The sequence below is a fragment of the Tribolium castaneum genome, chromosome 9 (assembly GCF_031307605.1).
Source record: "Tribolium castaneum strain GA2 chromosome 9, icTriCast1.1, whole genome shotgun sequence".
Lineage (NCBI taxonomy): Eukaryota > Metazoa > Arthropoda > Insecta > Coleoptera > Tenebrionidae > Tribolium > Tribolium castaneum.
Window position 1 is genome coordinate 11997259 of NC_087402.1, and position 19267 is coordinate 12016525.

Sequence of the window (19267 nt, forward strand, 5' to 3'; positions counted from 1 at the left end):
GGACCACAGCAAGAAACATAGGTCTTTATCATAGATCACTGTGCCTCACGGTGGATTCAACCTTTCTCACTCGTCACAGCCTCTGCCGAAGCATGTGCTACAACACTTCTAAATGAAATATGCCTTTGATATGACATACCAAGAAGAATATTTAGCGACACAGTTTATAAGCTCCCTCATGCAACAATTGTGCTACTGTCTAGACATCGACCAGGGGTCCGTTTCATGAAAATTACAAGTTGATTTTTACAAGTGACAAGTTTATTATTTACATTAGATTACAATAGAAAAAGTTACTACGTTTTCATGAAGATTCAAATCGATTTGAATACGTATGCAACTCATGAAAACATCTTGAACTGAACGTATTGAATTCGATTTGAGTCCAAGGTCGATTCATCAAAATTTTGGGTGATCGAGATTGAATCGAACCTTGTTCATGAAAACAGAGAATTTTTGAGAAAGCTTGGTAATGAAGAGGAGAGTTTATTTTAATGAAATTAATAACACAGACGTTTTACCACAGCGAATTCTTAATTCAGCTGAAAAATTAAAAAATTCTCATAAATTAATAGCATCGATAAACAACTTACAAAAATTTTTAGTTATGTGTTGACAAGAACGGACATTTTAACAGTTTTTAATTAAAGTTGTGTTTGTGTATTACAATTACAATTTATTAAATAATTTTTGGTTTGTGAGTTTTTGAATTTTTACATAATCGCAAGTTTTTCAGCAAATCTAAAACTGTTAAATGTTTCGAATTTAACGAGCAAGACGTATTTATTAAATTTTGAATGTGAAATGAATGATATGATGTTATCCACAATACATAATCGAGACGAGGTTTGAATGCATGAAGCATCACAAAGATTTAAATAATAACAGAAACGTAAAAATAGTACTAAAAATTTAAAAAAAAAGCATACTGCATTACCATAAAAGTTGTGTTTTTAAACCATGAAGCGTCAAAGTCTACATTTTATTTACAGTTACCGCTACTTAAGTACTCTTTCTAGTCTTTCTATATAAAGTATTCTATACTTTAATCTATTTTAAAACATAATTTTTATCGCTGAGTATTAAAGTGATAGGAATAGCTCAGTCAACGATATTTGAAGGATATTGTGTTCTAAGTACTTTATAGCACCCCGGCCGCAAGACCCATCAAGGAGAGTGCCAACTAGATTTTCTTCCGAAATGGTCCGGTACTCAATATTTTTAAATTAAATTGTATAAACAGTTTATATGTGTCCCGAATAAAAAATATTTAATTAGTTATCTTTATTAAACATTTTATGTCGACTTTAGTTAAACTGGACAAATTTTATTGTTCAATGATGGCACTGCTGACATAAAAATTGTATTAACTCAGAATACGGACCTGGAAATATTTTAGTAGCGGTCGAGTAGGTAAACAAACTTTACAGTGTCCCATTGTCAGTCCGTCATAATGGGTTAACTCGGGTTGTATCCTCCAAATATCTTTGAACGGACTTTCGTCTTATATTTTGGCCAAACAATAATCTCGTCCTGACCTTCAACTACGATTCAAGATTTATTTACGCCCTAAAATCAATGTAAAAATTTTTAAAATAAATCAATTCTAATCACAGTGCCTACTTTCGCAAATGTCCGATTTCACAGCACAATTTTCAGTGAAAATAAATTATTTACATAAAAAATTGTTTTGCGCAGGGGTTGATATTTTATTATCGCACCGGATGTGCAGAAAGCAGGAAATGAAGACAACACCCGGTCGTTGGTGACGTCACTTTCAATGTTCAGGGCGCTGTCGGGATTAGTTGGATACCGGTGCCCGGAGATTAGACACAGTCTTATATTTTTGTGGAGAACGACAGAAATGGCCTTGCTCTTGTTTCATGAATGGAACTAAATAAGCTTCATTTGGTTTTTGACGGTAAAACTCGGAAAAGTTTCTATTCGGTCAGATGGACGAAGGAATACAATCCCGATTTATGCTTTGTTACAATGAACAATGAAGTACCATTACAAGCATCATGAGATTTACTATCTGGTTTTCCTCATAGCAAACATCGTCCTGTTATTGTTAAGATTGGCAATGAAATAAAACAATTTCCGTCTCTTCAAAAAAAAGCAAAATGGAATAAGTTTGCTAAATAAGTGGATAGTGATCTTCGTTGGATTCCACCACAGATTTGTTGGAGTCATCAAGAATGCTGCTGAAAAATTCATTCCCCGAGGATTCAGAAAGAATTATGTTCCCTGTTGGACTGGTGAAACAAAGAGCTTTTACAATGCATACGTTTCTAATCCTAACCAAGAAAATGCCGAAACTGTATTAAATTCGTTAAATAAGGCGAAGAAAGAAAAACAACTTAATGGTTAGATAAGATTTAAGTTTCACACATAGTAGTCGCAGTAGTTGGAAGCTGTCGCAAAAACTTGGACCTTCGAACATCGCACAACCTAAAGCAGATTCCGCTATCAGTCCTAATGCTGTAGCTAGCCGTCTAGTAAACGTGTCAAATTCCGTTAAGCTAGAAAAAAGGACAAAGGAGATAAAACGAAGGGTTCAAAAACAGAGAAAGAAGATGAAAGTTTCAGAAAAATTGTCGAAATGTTTTAACGTAGATGAGTTGAAATCAGCAATACCATCGACTAAAAGCAAGAAGTCGGCTGGTTTTGATGGAATCTATCCAGAATTCATCAAAAATCTCGAAAGTTTTGCTCTGAAATGGCTTACTTCTCTTTTTAATGATATTTTTATTTCAGCTCGTTTGCCCTCAGAGTTTTAAAAGACTAAGGTGATTGCAATTCTGAAAAAGGGAAAAGCATTCAGTTATCGCCCCATTTCTTTGCTGAGTGTATATTACAAAATTTTGGAAAAGATAATTTATCAGCGCATTTCTCCTTTTGTTCAAGATATTCTTTTCTATGAACAAGCTGGATTTCGACCACAAAGAAGTTGCTGTGACCAAGTCTTACCTTTAACGATCCACATTGAATCTGGTTTCGAGAAACACTTGAAAATTGGTGTTGTTCTTTTGGATCTCACTGCCGCATATGATACAGTTTGGAAGGATGGTTTAATTACACAAACTTTATAAAGTTGTGCCTTGCAAGCGGATTGTCAGTCTTATCGAGAGCATGTATGTTAACAAACAGAAAATTTAGAGTTTTTGTCGGTGAAAAATCCAGCAAAGTCAAAACTCTCAACAGTGGTCTTCCTCAGAGTGCAGTATTATCTTCATTACTCTTCACTGTAGGTATACAGCGTGTCTCAAAATTGACGCCCGTGCGTTAGGAATTTGACTCAGGAGGTTAATACAAATCGAAAGTTAAGAGTAAAAAAATTTCCAATTGTCTTTAGTTTTCGAGTTATTGATAAAAATGTAAATAATAAGCGTTATGCTGCCTTTCCAATTATTTGTGGAACATAATTCATTAGTTGATGTTAGCGATGTTAAAATTCTTTGGATCACTCTGTCTAGTGGGAAGTATTATTAAGTTCCTTCGGTTTTGTATGTTTGAAATGATACGATATTACTACATTATTACATTCGAAATTTTGTCGATTGTTAAAAGCTCGGTTATAAGTTACAGGTGTGTATGATGGCAATGCTGCTACAGAGGCTACGGCATATGCGGAAAAGTTTATAAATCGCATTGTAGCGTATTTTGTCACAACAAATTTGGTAAATTCGCTTGTAATAAAATTTAATGTTTAAATTTTCAATTTTAGTTTCGTATCAATAACTCGATAATGAAGGACAATCGCACAGTTTTCCACTCTTAACTTTCGATTTGTTTTAGTCTTCTGAAGCAAACCCTACAAGTACGGGCGTCAATTTTGAGGCACCCTGTATACGAGTGACCTGTCTGAAACCCTTTCAAGAAAGTTTGTGTATGCTGACGATATCGCACTGACTTTTCAACATAAAGAATTTCATCGATTAGAGGAACAACTTTCCCAAGATGCTTCTGTTTTGTGTAATTACTTTAAACAGTGACATCTATGTTTAAATCCATCAAAAACATAAGTTTCCTGCTTCCATTTATCAAAATCTCAAAAAGAAACGAAATTGAACATTTCATTAAATGGAATACCACTTAAACATAACTTTCATCCAGTCTACCGTGGTGTCTCTTGACTGTCCGCTCACCTACAAGTTTCACCTTGAAAAATTAAAACAAAAACTGAAAACAAGAAACAACATTTTATTACAGTTGGCCGGTTCGACTTGGGGGTGCTAATTAAATACTGCTACGCGAGTCATAAATGGCACTTTGAAATCAACCCCCACCGAATAGCTTCCAGTATTGTCTAACATTGCTCCACCTGCACTTAAAAGAAAACATTCAGTCAAAAAACTGTGGAACAAATATAGAAGACATCCCCAAAAGTATCCAATATGGTCTAACCTGATTGCTCCCGAAAATCGATTAAAATCTAGAAAACCTTTTTGGGTTGAAACGTTTAACATCGAAAACTTTTTCGTTGTTAATGAATGGCGCAATATGTGGTCCATTATCCAACTTTTCAATAAAGATTTAATAGAAGATCCATCAAAAAGGGTACCTGGAATGAATCAGCCAAGGTGGGTCTGGGTGAAATTGAACAGATAAGAACTGGCCATGCCAGATGTAAGTCAATATTATTTAATTAAAAAGGCCACAGAATATCCATATTGCCAATGTGGTCAAGTGGAAGAAACTGTTCAACATCTTGTTGAAGAATGCCGAATAACAAGTTTTCAAGGAAGCTTCAATGAAATTCATGAGCTAAAAACAAATGCTAAAACTCGGTTGTCTACCATAAAAGTTTTGTAATTTCTTCTATGTACAAGTATTATGGTTCTTTTTTTCTGTCATACAAATATATACAAGATGTATCAGAAATACGTGTGTTAATTTTAAGACGGAATAAAATTCATAAAATACAACAACTTTTCTATACAGCGTGATAAAAAAATTCTTAGAATCACCATTTTCAAAATAAAAAATAAATAAATTTATATTGGAGATCAAGCGTACCCCACTGATATGCTCCTAAGTAGTATTAGTGCAGTTAGTAGAAAGCATAATAATCATTTGATGATCATATACTATCGTATTCATGAAAAACTAGGGCAGTCAAATTTTTGATAGTATAAATTGGATGAAATAACTGACATTTTACTGTCCCAAAAAATCACCGCGCCTGCCGTATGTTTGTCACCACAAATGAAACCTCTGCTTTAAACTATAAAATGGTTATAAACGTTGACATAACTATGACATTTTGCTGTCCTAGTGAATACGATAGTACTTGATCAATGCAGTAATGATCACTGTGTATTACCGATATTCATGATGAAAACGAGCACATTTAAGTGGCATTGATTAAGGGAATTTCTACCCCTACGAAATAAAAGCGTAAATGTGCTGTAGATCGTCTCTACGTATCCTTGGAAAGCTGTGAAGAAATTGTATCGCTCTATTTAAGAATCACCTGTATAACATTTGCAAAATTCTTATTTATAATTTTCACTGCTTTTCTCCTTTCTTTTGTGCAAGCAAGCCGGTCAGTGTTTAATAATTTATTTATAGCAACAATCATTTGAGGAGGACAAGAAAAGGAGAACATATTTTTGTGAAACGTTGTGTTTAATTTGTTAAATGGGGACGAACAAATTTTAAAGAAAATTATTTTCACAGACGAAGTGACTTCTACGTTAAACGGAGAAGTCAATTCTCAAAATTTTCGTACATCAGTTTTATCCAAATAATTTACCTTCACCTTATCCCTTAGATACTGGTTCCGCACAAACCATCGCGTTCAAAATTTTCCGCGAACATTGTACCCACAAAAAGTTAATGTGTGGACAGGAATCGTTCATATGAGGCTTATTGGACCATACTTTATTGAAGGCAATAAAGTCTATAAAATTTTTACCGGCAGTAGAAAACCTTGAGTTTGAAGAGTTTGAACATCCATTATTTCAAATGGATGGAGCCCCTCCCCATTTAACAAATGTTGTAACAAACTTATTAAATGAAAGGTTTCCTAGACGGTGGATCGGGAGATATGGTCCCATCACATGGCCCCCACGATCGTCAGACTTGGCACCTAACGATTTTTTCCTCTGGGGGTATTTAAAAACAAAGATTTATAGTAACGTCCCAATGCAGAATTTAGAAAAGCAGAAAGAACGTATTCGTACAGAATATAATAATATAGATCCTGAATTTATCAGGAATGCAGTGCGTGGTTTTCAATATCGCTTGGTTTATTGTTTGGACATTTTGAAAACTTGCTTTAATTATTAATATTTCTCTTGTTTTGTTGCGTTTTAATTTTTTGTAAGTTAATATTTAACTACATTGTTTTTAAAAGTTTGTTTTTTATTTATCTATTTTAAAGTAATATTTGTTGCCTATGCCTAGACAAATGGCTAATTGTAATACTAATAGTCATGGCAACATTGAAGTTGACCCGGTTTTCTTAACTGTATACATAGGGCTAAATATACTAATAAAAAATTCCCTAGGCCCCAATTTTAAATGACATTCTCAATTTTTGGAAAAGAAAAAAAAGCTTGTCTAACCGTAAAAAATTGTTGATTTGTTTTTGGGTTGGGGGTGGATTTTGAACTTTTTAGTCATTAAGAACCTTTGATTTTAAGCCCATTTGATTTAAACAAACAATACTTCAATTTGACTTACAAAGGTAGAGATCAAAACCAACATTACATATGTTTATGTTTAGGCTTCATACCCCAGTCGCTAGCTACTCCTTTAACATTTTAAATAGCGCCTCCTACATTTTGAATCATTATTAGAAAGAAAAAAAATATTAGAAAGAAGGGAAAAACTAATCAAACTGTAGAGAAAACACATAATTGTAGATTTGTTTTTGAGTTAGGGGTGGTTTTAAAAAGTGGGGGTACAATTTAAAGTTCTAATTAAGAGGATGATGTAACCTAAAACGAAGATTATGATAGTTTTAGACTCTCGCCTTCCAAGACGAATCTACACTATCGCACAAAAGTAAAGCAACATTTTGAAAAATATAGAACTTAATGTCTATCTAATGTAAATAAATTATGATCGGGCAAACTATGGTATTATTAAAAGAATCAAAGGAAGCTACTGTCATTAATGTCAACTAATTATTTATTAAGGTTGAAAAAAACCGCTTTGTTGACTTGTAGTGTAAAAAAGGATTATTTTAAGACGACAAAAGTAAGGCAACATTTAGATTTTTTTCAAAAAATGTTGTTATAATGAAAAATTTGTTAGGCCAATATTAACAGTTCGTCTTGTGCAACAAGAGCCATGCCAACGGGTACACCAATTGGTAAAGAGTTGAAAGAAAGAGTGATAGATGCTTTCTTAAACAATGAAAAACAAGCGGATATTGCAAGAAGATTTCAACTGCCTAGATACAGCGTGTCTAAAATAATTATTCGCTACAACAAAAGAGGACATTTAAACAATAATCCAAAATCGGGAAGACCACGAAAAACCACTATAAACATGGACAGACGCATTAAAAGAATTTCGGAAAACGATCCATGGAAATCTGCATCTAAAATTATAGCGGAAATACCGGAAGTAGGAGTTAGTACACGAACAATTCAATGAAGACTGGTTGCAGCAAAAGCTTTTTAGTAGACGTACTACTAAAAAACCTTTGATTTCCGAAAGAAATAAACTTCAATTTGCAAGAGAACATTTGAATTGGACAAAGCAAGATTGGAGGAAAGTTCTGTTTAGTGACGAAACTCGATACAAATTATATAATTCGGATGGAATGAAACGCGTGAGACGGCCAATCAATACACGATTCAACCCCAAGTATGTTACACCCACTGTTAAACATGGTCATGGTAGCGTTTTTCTGTGGGGTTGTTTTTCGTGCAATGGTGTGGGTCCGTTGAGCTTTATTGAGGGAATATGGATCGGTTCATCTATAGGGACATACTCCAAGATGTAATGCTGCCGTAATCTTGTAATGTAATCTTTTAGCAAGATAACGACCCCAAACACCTTCTGCATTGGTCAGTGAGTGGTTCCAAAATAATAATATTCATGTTTTGCAATGGCCTGCCCAATCACCAGACCTCAACCCAATTGAGAACTTATGGGAAGAGGTAGAGCGACGAATCCGGATACAAAGGTTTCCCAACAAGCAATCTTTGATAGATAAAATCAAGGAAGTGTGGTCAAATCTGGATGAAAATGTTATTCAAAAATTAATTTCTTCAATGCCCAGACGGTGCCAAAAAATTATACTTAATAACGGCTATGCCATAAATTATTGAATTTTTCGTTCTATTTATTTAAACTTTAGTGTTGGGTAGTGTTATGTAAATGTTGAATCAAATAAAATTTTAGTTGAAAATATTTTCTGACAATGTTGCTTTACTTTTGTCGCATTAATATCGGGCTTTTTTATATTTCAAGCTAGTAGTATGTCATAATAATTACCCACAGGCTATCCATTTTCAACACGAATAAGAATATCTTTAAACATTTATAAAAATTGAAGGTAAATACCAACTCTTAAAATTTAAATATAATAATAATAATAATAATTATACATTGAAGGTTAAAAGGTCATCTTGTGCTATGCTAGGCTTGTGCTAATGTGCTATAAATAAGGTGTTACAATTTTGTGCTGTAAATAAGGTGTTGTGCATTTTGTGCTATAAACGACAGTTTTTTAATTTTTCGTTAATTATTTGTGGTAATAACTTAATAAGTGACTAAGGTTTAAGGTTATGTTAAACTGTAGTCAATAGCGTTTTGCATTTCTTTTGGACTTTCAAACATTTATACTTTACACAAAGAGTTATACTGATATAAATGACGTGATCAATGCTCGTACTATAACCAATAATCCAATTTTGTGCTACTTTTTATGAACATTAGTTTTTACATGTAAATTTCATATCAGAGGCGTACGCTTCTAGAATTGCTGATAATAATTATTATTCTATCCTCTGTTCCTTTTGTGTCCTTTCCCTGGCCTATCTGTGCCTGTTTTTTTATTTTGAGTCACTACGAACGGCCGCGTAGTGTGAAGCGTGTGTCCTTGTCTTTATTCCCTTGCCTGATTGTATTTATCAACTCACTCATAATGAGTGTCTGCTATAAATGCAAAAGTAGCGTCGTGAATTCTATCGCTTGCCTAAATTGCAAAAAAGCGTATCACCCCAGTTGCTTAAGAGCCTTTAAAAACTATTCTGCGATTGGTCAAGATCTGACATCAATAAGTGCATGCCCTTGTTGCGATAAATTAAAATCTTTACAAAATCCCACTTCTCCGACTCTAAATATCTCTACTAATACTATATTTGAAGACCTTGGTATCCTAAAGCAAGAAACCGACTTAATAAAAAAAACTCTTGATGATTTAAAAACGTTTATAACTGAATCACCGACTACTGTTTGTACTTTTGATAAAATAGATGAATATGTACGCAAAAGTTTTGATGATCTTGAAAGCAAATTAATTTCTTTGTTAAAGGATACCTTTAATCGTGAAATTGAGAAATTAAAAAATTCAATAAAAAACGAAGTAATAGCAGAAATCTCTACTAATTTGAACCGTACCAATGATAATATTAAAACTGCCAACTCTTCTGATTTAACTTTGAAATCTACAAATTCAAAGAATGTAAGTACCCAGTCCGTGTCTAAGACGAACAGATATAAAGTTCGTATATTTGCTGATCAAAAAGGACGTCATTGTATAGACTTATTAGAAACTTATATTCCAGTTAGCAAATATGTGATCCAATCCGTAGTAAAACCTTATTCCTCGTTACAAGAGCTTCTTAAAACTGAAAACAACAACGAGCAACTTGGCAATAATGATTTTGTTGTAATATACGCTGGAAATCATGAAGCACAAAAAGGAAAAATCCCTGATGAAAATACTCTAAATGAACTTGTCAATCATAAATTTTTAAATACTAATATCATTCTTATCGGCTGTCCATATTTTGTTAATCGTCCCATTTTGAATAATTTTGTTTATGAATTGAATTGTAATTTTTATAATGTGGCTAAAAATAATAAGAACATATATTACTTAGACTCAAACGATAAAATTTTTGATCAATTCAAGACGGATAACTTTGTAATAAATAAAGCTGTTAAGAGGTGCATTATAAAAAACCTGGGCGACCTAATCACTGAGTGCCAAGACCATACAAATAGATCTGCAGTTGAACAAAATCCAGTAGCAACGTTTCTTGACACATCTCTGCCATCAGTTGATAAATCTGACTCTCAGTCTTTTTAAATCGCTTCGTCTGTTTACAGCCCTCACATTCTAAAATATCTATATCAATCAATAAAAAAACTGTCAATAGTTTTCATGGCATCTACCAAAATGTTAGGGGATTAAAATCAAAATCAGTTACATTTTTTAATTCATTTTTATCTACGTCTGATGAATTTGATTTAATTGTTATTACTGAGTCTTGGTTAGATGACACCGTCTTGGATGGTGAATTGTTTTCTGATAATTATTATGTTTTTCGTCGGGACAGAGATCTCCGCCACCTGGGTATCCATAGAGGTGGTGGTGTGCTTATAGCAGTTAATAACAAATATAACTGTCGTCAACTCGATATATCTAATATTAGTCGTAGAAGTTCTCCTGCTATTGATCTGGTTGCAATAAAAATAAATGTAACAAGTTATCAACATCTCTTCGTGTTTGTAGTCTACATTCCTCCTTCTATTTCCTTTAGTGATTTTGACAATTTTTTTGATCTTCTTAATAATTTTGACGAGATTAATAATGACAATGTTTTATTCTTAGGAGACTTTAACACTCCTTTATTCAGTGGATTTTCAAAAAACAATTTTAGTATTTTTCTCAAACACTTCGCTTCTTTTCATAATTTTAATCAATTTAATAAAATACGTAATAATAGGAATAATATATTGGATCTCATCTTTTCCAACATGGACTGTGCCGTTAGCAAGTCCTCTTTCTCGTTTGTTCCTGAAGATCCTTTCCATCCGAGTTTGAAGTTTACCCTCGATATTGTAGCAAAAACTCCTGATAAGTTCTATATGAATAGGGACCACGTCGCATTTAATTTTAAAAAAGCAAATTTTGAATGTCTATACACTACTTTACAGGTAGTTGATTGGTCCGAACTGGAGAAGTTTAGCGATGTGAATGAGGCATGTCGAGTTTTTTATGAAACCCTCTACAATTGTTTTGAGTTATCTGTTCCAAAACTATTTTGTCGTAAAAACTACCGCACATTTCCTACTTGGTTCAACACTGACATTATCAATTGTCTACGTCGTAAATCTAACATTTTAAAGAAATATCGTCGAACTAAAAATATGCATTTCTATGAGGAGTTTAAGAAACTTCGATCTCTTTCAAAATCCCTAATAACTACTGCCTATTCTCAATACATCGGCCACATGGAAAACACTATCTCCAAAGATCCAAAGAAATTCTGGTCTTTTGTTCAAGCTAAAAAGCGTAACTCTAGAATTCCGGGTGTGTTGTATCATAATGGTAATGCAATATCAAATCCTAATGATATAGTAAATAGTTTCGCTAAATTCTTCAAAACTGTTTTTTCTGACATGACATTGACTTCAGATAGTCCCTCGATGATGACGAATCTAAATAGTTTTATTACTGTAAACGAGATTAATGAGCATGAAATAATCCGGGTATTAAAGCGATCTAAAGACACACTTACTGCTGGTTGTGATGGTATCCCCAGTTTTTTGTTAAGGGATTGTGCACATATTTTTTCTAAACCACTCGTATACATTTTTAATTTAATATTGCAAACTTCGACGTTTCCTAACATATGGAAAATAGCACACGTTTGTCCTGTCTTCAAAACGGGTGATATAACACAAATTCAAAACTACAGGCCAATTTCAATCTTGTGTAATTTCTCGAAAGTTTTTGAGTCAATTATTTACGACCGCATCTACTCTTCTGTAAAAAGATTTATATCACCTTCGCAGCATGGATTTGTTGAAAAAAGATCAACTGTTACAAATCTAGCCTGTTTTACTCAGTTCATATCTGACGCTTTGGACAGAAAAGGTCAGGTTGATGTCATTTATATGGACTTCAAAAAAGCATTTGATCAAATTGATCATCATCTGTTATTGTTAAAACTTGATCAGTATGGTTTCTCCGGTTCTTTGCTATCCCTAATAAAATCTTATCTTGCTAATCGAGAGCAAAGGGTTAAATATCGTAACTACATTTCGGATAGTTACGTTGCAACTTCGGGTGTGCCGCAAGGTTCCAATCTTGGACCCTTATTATTTTTGCTTTTCATTAATGATATATGTGGTTCTTTATCAACATGCGCTAAACTTCTCTTTGCCGATGATCTTAAAATTTACACAGAAATAAAATCTATAGAGGACTGCCTCACTTTACAGAACAATATTAACGCAGTAGTGAAATGGTGTAATGAAAATCGCCTTTATCTAAACCCATCCAAATGTAACGTTATGTCTTACACTAAAAAGCGCGAATTCCTTGAATTTGTATATGATATTTCGTCCGTAACACTGCATCGTACCTTTATTATTAAAGATTTGGGAGTTATTTTCGATACTGAACTCGCATTCAGTGAGCATATTAGGGATGTTACGGCTAGAGCGATTAAGTCATATGGATTCATCTATAGAAATTGTCGAGATTTTAAGAACTTATCAGTTATGAAGACCCTATTCTTCTCGTTAGTTAGAAGCAAACTGGAATACGGCGCACTTATTTGGCACCCGATTTATAAAATCCATATAGATCAACTCGAAAACATACAGCGACGATTCCTAAAATTCCTAGTTTTTATAATAGATGGAAATTATCCTATAAGGGGCTATGACCAGAACTTGCTTTTGAATAGATTCGGTCTCCAATCTTTACAGTTTCGCCGTATTTGTATTATAATTAAATTTCTGTATAATTTAATTAATAATAACATCGACTGTTCTTGGCTATTAAATATGTTAAATTTTGCTGTTCCACGTTTAAACTCCAGACAAGCCATGACATTTTATCCTATAGCGAGAAGGACCAATGTAGCTGATAAGTCTCCTATCGTATTAATGACTACCCTATTTAATAATGTATGTAAAGACGGTGATATCAACTATGATTCGTGGCGGAAGATTGTTTCGTCTTTATCATTAGTATAGTATTAGTGTAGTTCTAAGTTTTTGTATATATTTACTGTAAATGGGTTTCCTGTAGTAAATAAAGGCTTATTATTATTATTATTATTATTATTATTATACCAATATTTGTATATTTTTCAACATGTTGCCTTACTTTTGTCCGATAGTGTATATGTTCTTTATTTAAATTAAATTGGCTTAAAATCAAAGGCTACTAGGTACTACGACCAAAATAAAATTACAAACACTCTCCATAAGCTAACTGGCTTCGGGAGAGAAACGGCATATTTTCGACTGGTTGAAAAGTTGAAGGGTTGGTATACAAACGTTTTCTCACGCAAGAACTTGCCTAAAGTGTGGCACCATATCTTTGGAATAGCTTTGTATATTACAATTTTCATTGTCCCGTAATTATAATCTCCAAATCACACAAATATGCATATAAATACATATGAAATTCAAAAGTGTAATCTCATGACGTATTCGCGCGCCGTCTGCTGATTGGCTAAAAGTTACGGCGCAACCATGTCTCTACTAATCATGGGTCGAAGGTCTCTACTAACCATGAGAAACTGCCAGTTTTTTTATATGAAGGGTTGCCAACATAGATTATTTAAAATAAAAGTTACTAAAGAATTTGCTAGATACAAATTTAAAATACAATTCCGAAGGCGATCGATTGAAAAAGTGGCATAAAAAACACGTACATTGTGTTTTGTAGTACTTCTTTCCGAATATACTTTTTAATATCGACTAAGACACCACTTCTGTAACAGTCTTATGATACAATATCTACTCACCTCAGTGTAATCCATGTTCCCTAAAGTTCCAGAATTGCACAGCTTTCGTATTCGGCACAAGAAACTGTCTTTAAAACTAGAAAGCAAACAGCATGAAAATCCTCACAAAACAAAACACCAAAACACTTCAAAAACAAAATGGTCGCACGTTGCCATGAACAACCAAAGCCCACCAACGGCACCAAAATTGCAGAAAATTGCAAAGCTTCTGACCACCAAGATTGCAACAATTTAAACACTTTTTTTAATAAAATAAACTCAGTTTAATAATGGCTTTAAATTTGCAATTGCGTTATGAGGTTTGTAGTTTATTTTTTGGATTAAAATACTGAATACACACAAAGATTACATGCAACCAACTATACATTTTTTTTTATTGGATGAACTCTGAAAAGTTGTTAATAAATTATTGTCTTATTAATAGTTAGTAAACTTCAAATCACAAGTTACAATTGTAAATTTCTAAGAATCACACTGTACAGTAGTGTCAATAGTATTGTTTACGGAGTCTGTTACTGTGTAATGTGGGTATTGTGGGTTGCGTAAAAATATTTTGGTTCCTTAACATTTTGTGCATTATTTTGTTCTTGTCCTTCCAATTTTAGTTTGCAATTCAAATAGTTTTTATTGTTTATGCAAAAAAATGGCAAATGATTCTCCTGATACAACCAATCAAGTGGTTGTAGCGCCAAATTTCAACCACATTTGTATTATATCCCATTTCATTTCATAGTAGAATTGCTACAGCGTATTTAAATTTTTTGGAGTGAAAAATAAAGCACAAATTGAGAGTTTTTGTATAAGAAAAGAATTCTGTGATTAACTAAACCCCAGCGACACACTTTGACCTAAGAAGACCCACCAGAAACTTTGAATTTGTACTCCATTTCATTCAAAAAATGCAAATGGGCTGATGCAAAATTCGTCTTTGAACTGAAATGGGATGTAGCTGTTTCAAGAGTATAAAAACGGCAATATCGCATTTTCTCCCAAAATTAGCTGTTATAAATTATTCATTATTCATAAGATATTCAAAAAATTGTAACTAACACTTTCAATTTCAAGCAGAGATCTAATCGTTAATTGCTATTTTATAATTTTATAAATATCTTATTTAAAAAAATATTTCGGTAAAATGCGTTTTTATAGTTTAGGAACAGCTAATACATACTTTTCAAAAAAAAAAAAATTCATCTTATTTTAACGTTTCAAGATGTAAGCAAACTGATTCACTAAATACGGGGTGTTTGAAGAATGCACTCACAAATTTTAACCACTAAACGAATTTAAAGTGAAAAGTCAATTTGAGAACAAAACAAATTCCGTGCCAATTTTTTTTCCCATTTTGCCCCCCACAATTTTCACGAGCCATTCAGTGTCCCTCCTTGTTAGATGCAACTAAAATATCAATGAAAATAAATTGCATTGAACGTTAACGTGCTACTGAGCGTTTATTATTTAAACTGTGCAAACTGAAACTAAATACTGTGCTTATGCGATTTTTTACTGGGCAAATTTTAATAAAATACTGTGCGTGGTTTACTTGCCATTTAAATTTTTTACAGTACAAAAATGAATTAAATACTGATCATTTATTATTTTTTACTGATCAAAATTGAATGTATTACTGATAGCTTTATTACTACCCTTTTTATACTACTCTACTGTCCCACTGCAGTTATGAAAAGACCAATTTTGTTTAACGAGCATAATGTTTACCAAATCGAGTGAACGCAGCGATCAAGTTTGGCGAGTTATGCCAAACAATATTGGGATTCTCGTAACGTATTAGGTACGATCGTAATTTCGTCGTAAATTGAAAATGTATATAAGAAAAAAGAATAAACAAATCATTTAGCCTCTACAGTTAACAAATTACGTTTAGAACATGGTGTATATAATATTATGCTTTACTTTTGTTTAGCTCGCCCTTAAAACTTATTTTATTTGTTAATCCTTCAAACGCTCTTGAAGAATATACTACAAAAATCCATCTAGAAGATCACATGAATTCATATACTGGGACTACACCATTTGTTTGTTCCATTGGTGGTCAAACGTTCAGTTTCCGAAGTAGATAGTTGACTTGCCCATGAACGTAACCACAAAAATGAAAAGCAATCTAAAAAAATTGTAGTTTAAAATGTAAAAAATGTTTTTACTGCAAAAAAACCTAATTTGCTTCAACTAATTTAATCTTAATTTAGCACTTTCTTTTAATTAAGTTTGAAAAAAATCTCGAAACTTATGTGCGTTCGCATTTAGGAGAACCTCCGTTTTCATGTGCCGTGTGTTTGGAACGTTTTGTTCAAACGGGGCATAGGCTTTTTCATGAAGGCGTCAAGTCGTTCGAGTGCACAAATTGTGGGAAAACATTTAGTTTGAAGGGGAATTTAACTGTTCATACAGCCTGTATCAGAACTCACTCCCCTCCGGAAATGTGCGTATAGTTTAGGCAATTCTGAAGCTAAAGTTCCTTTACAAAAAAATTCTAACTCTTTGCGTTTGAGAGATAAGAACGTTTGAAAATATCCAATCACAAAAGGTCTTGCTCTGGAGGATTAGGGGAACAAAACACGTTGCTAGGAAAACAAAAATAGGTAGAACGAACAATAAAAGTGGGCACTAAGACGCAAACTAAGAATAAAAGACCTACATTTTTTGCATTTTTGCCATTTCTATTGCTGTTACCACTAGCACCTCTCCGGTGGGGAGTGAGTTCTGATACACCCTGTATGAGGGCGCATACAGGTGAAAAGCCCTGTTTGTTTCATGTGTGTGGGAAAGGGTTTTATGATTCTAGTAATCACAAGAAACACGTTTTTGCGGTCTATGGGGAAATTCCACAGTGACGACTGATTCTTAAGATGTGATGTTTTTGTTTTTTGTACCTTTTTTAAGAAAGAATAAAATGTTTTGTTGCTTTTTTTCTTCACGTTTGTCTTTGCTTAATTAGGAAAAATATTTTTAAACTGTAATAATGAAAGAAGTGAAATTTGAAGAGTTAAATATCTTTTACCCACTTCATTACCCATTGGCGCCCAACGTGGGGCTGAAGACAAATATCTTATTATGTCTTCAACGGTCTGTTGTAATAACAAGTTAGACAATTCAGATAATTGTTTGTTCAGCTTTTCAAACGCAAAATTTTTCAAATATTCTGACACCGTTTTCATTTTTTGACTATGAGCAACATTTCTTAAAAAAATTGATTTGTCTAAAACCAAAACACCTCTGAAAGTATAATCCTTCTTGACAAATTGGAGGATCAAACCAACTCAAAAGTAAGTTATGCTTACGGAAAACTGTCTGATTGTTTTAAAACCATTATTTTTCGTGTATACCTGTTAACAGTTTTTGAGATGATGGTCAAAAAGTTTTGTTCCTAGAGAAAAACATTAGTTGGAGTAAAGCAACTGATACCAACTCAGGCGCTGAATTATGTCGAACACATGTTTGACATTTCTGAAAATATAGAATTTTTGTTAGTAAAATGAAGAATCACTAGAACTCAAGAATATTTTTTTCATTCTATTCATATACTCGTATATCATACAGTTTTTGAGATATCGTCCAAAGTTTGTTTCCTAACAAGCAGATGATTTTTTATTTTTTTTATTGAACTAAGACAATTCAAACTACATCTTTTTGTACATAAAGAATTTTGAATCTGTTGTCACGTTTTTTTTGCGAGCCATAGTTTTCAAGATTTAAGTTAAACTCTGAGAAACTAGTTGATATGCATTGGCGCCAAGCGTGGAACTCAAGCCCAAAAGCCACCATTTTACGATCATTTTTGAATGGGTATTAAAATAAGTCACAATCATTCATTGCTTGACTTTTACTGAATAAATTTGAATAAAGTGTATAATTTTCATAGATATTGTTTAATGTAGTCTTGTAGCGCACTCACATTAGAATAAACTCCAGGAAAGTCAGGATCGCCACACCCTGACCCATATGACGTGATTCCAACAAGGACATTATCCACAACCAAAGGGCCTCCTGAATCCCCTTGACACGCATCCTTTCCTCCATTTTGTGACCCAGCACACACCATTCGCTCCGTTATGGGCATTTGCTCGTACGATTCCTGGCAGGTATCTTTATCAACAATTCGAAGCGCTACACTTTGTAATTCTGGTGCAAGTCTGGAACTATCCGATCGAAAAGTGCCCCAACCAAACGTAAAAGCTCGAGAATTTGGATCGATTTCTTGCTGGGCTAAAGTTATGGGCGAGATAGTGTTGCTAAACGAGAGATTTGAAGCCAGTTCAAGAATTGACACGTCGTAGTCATTAACATTGGTATTAAAGTTGGGATTTTGGTAGATTTTTTTCACTTGTGCTACTTGACCACCTGATTCACGCATTGTGGAGCCTGCTCTAATTGAAAAATCGGACGCTTCTCTCCTGTGAAATAACACAATATGTGGTTGAAATATTGAAAATTGTTATTTAGTCTTCAGTTTCGCGAGGTTTTAGGTATTCTCTTCCAAGCGAAGTAGTGAAGAGTTTATGTAAATTGGGAAAGAACCTAAGGGCTCTGACATTCTTATAGCCATCACTTCGTTCGTGCCATTTCGTGACCCCCCCCCTCTCAATTTGTTCAAGAACGGGTCGCCAGGAGCCACAATAAATACACTTTAATGTTTTTTTCGTCAAGAAAAAATTATATTTACTTACCCATCAGTGCAATGAGCAGCTGTGATAATTTTGTTTGGCTTTATTATGGAGCCTCCACAAAAATGCTGGCTTTGGTATTGGATGGAGACTATGAAAGGGACATCTTCAATGACAATAGTTGAACCTCCAACAATTCGTGCTTGAGGGGTTTGAGGTTCGCATTTTGTTTGCATTGCTGAAAAATAAAGTAAAAACTAAAAAAACCTCAGACGCGACAATATTTACCCAAAATTGCAAGAAGTTGGACGAATATCGAATTTGGTGGCATTTTTACTTAACTAAAGTTAATCGGTAATGGAAAAATATAATCGTCTGATATTTAAATTGTTGAAAATGGTATGCAGCAGTAAAACTAAGCATTAATATTTTTTGATAAATTGCTAACGTCACACATTAAAACGTTATTTTAAAAAATAAAATTGGCAGAATTAGATTTGCATTTCATATTTGTATTTGTTGATTAAATACATAAAAAATCACTAAATTTGGTTGTTGTAAAGTTGATGTAATACTGTATAATGATAGATCTGGGATTATAATGGAATTAAAATGTGATCCATATACTGTAGAAGATGCACTTAAACAGATTTTTAAAAATCACTACTGCAATGTCTTTACGAT

At 33.3% G+C, this 19267-nt stretch overlaps 1 protein-coding gene across 1 annotated transcript; it reads right to left on the reverse strand.

Annotated features, from left to right (window-relative positions):
* Positions 1 to 17787: 17787 nt before the first annotated feature.
* On the reverse strand, positions 17788 to 19000 carry LOC655521 (serine protease P77). The gene is made up of 3 exons (XM_962074.5): positions 18872 to 19000; positions 18647 to 18821; positions 17788 to 18373 (listed from the first exon to the last, which is right to left on the reverse strand). Exons 1-3 carry the CDS (start codon positions 18912 to 18914, stop codon positions 17836 to 17838), a joined length of 756 nt encoding a protein of 251 aa, XP_967167.2. The 5' UTR covers positions 18915 to 19000; the 3' UTR covers positions 17788 to 17835.
* Positions 19001 to 19267: the final 267 nt, after the last annotated feature.

Coding starts and splice junctions, on each gene's coding strand:
- LOC655521 (XM_962074.5), bottom strand. CDS start 18,914: ATGCCACCAAATTCGATATTCGTCCAACTTCTTGCAATTTTGG. Junction 18,822..18,871: donor CCAACTTCTTGCAATTTTGG/GTAAATATTGTC, acceptor TTTATTTTTCAG/CAATGCAAACAAAATGCGAA. Junction 18,374..18,646: donor GCTGCTCATTGCACTGATGG/GTAAGTAAATAT, acceptor GTTATTTCACAG/GAGAGAAGCGTCCGATTTTT.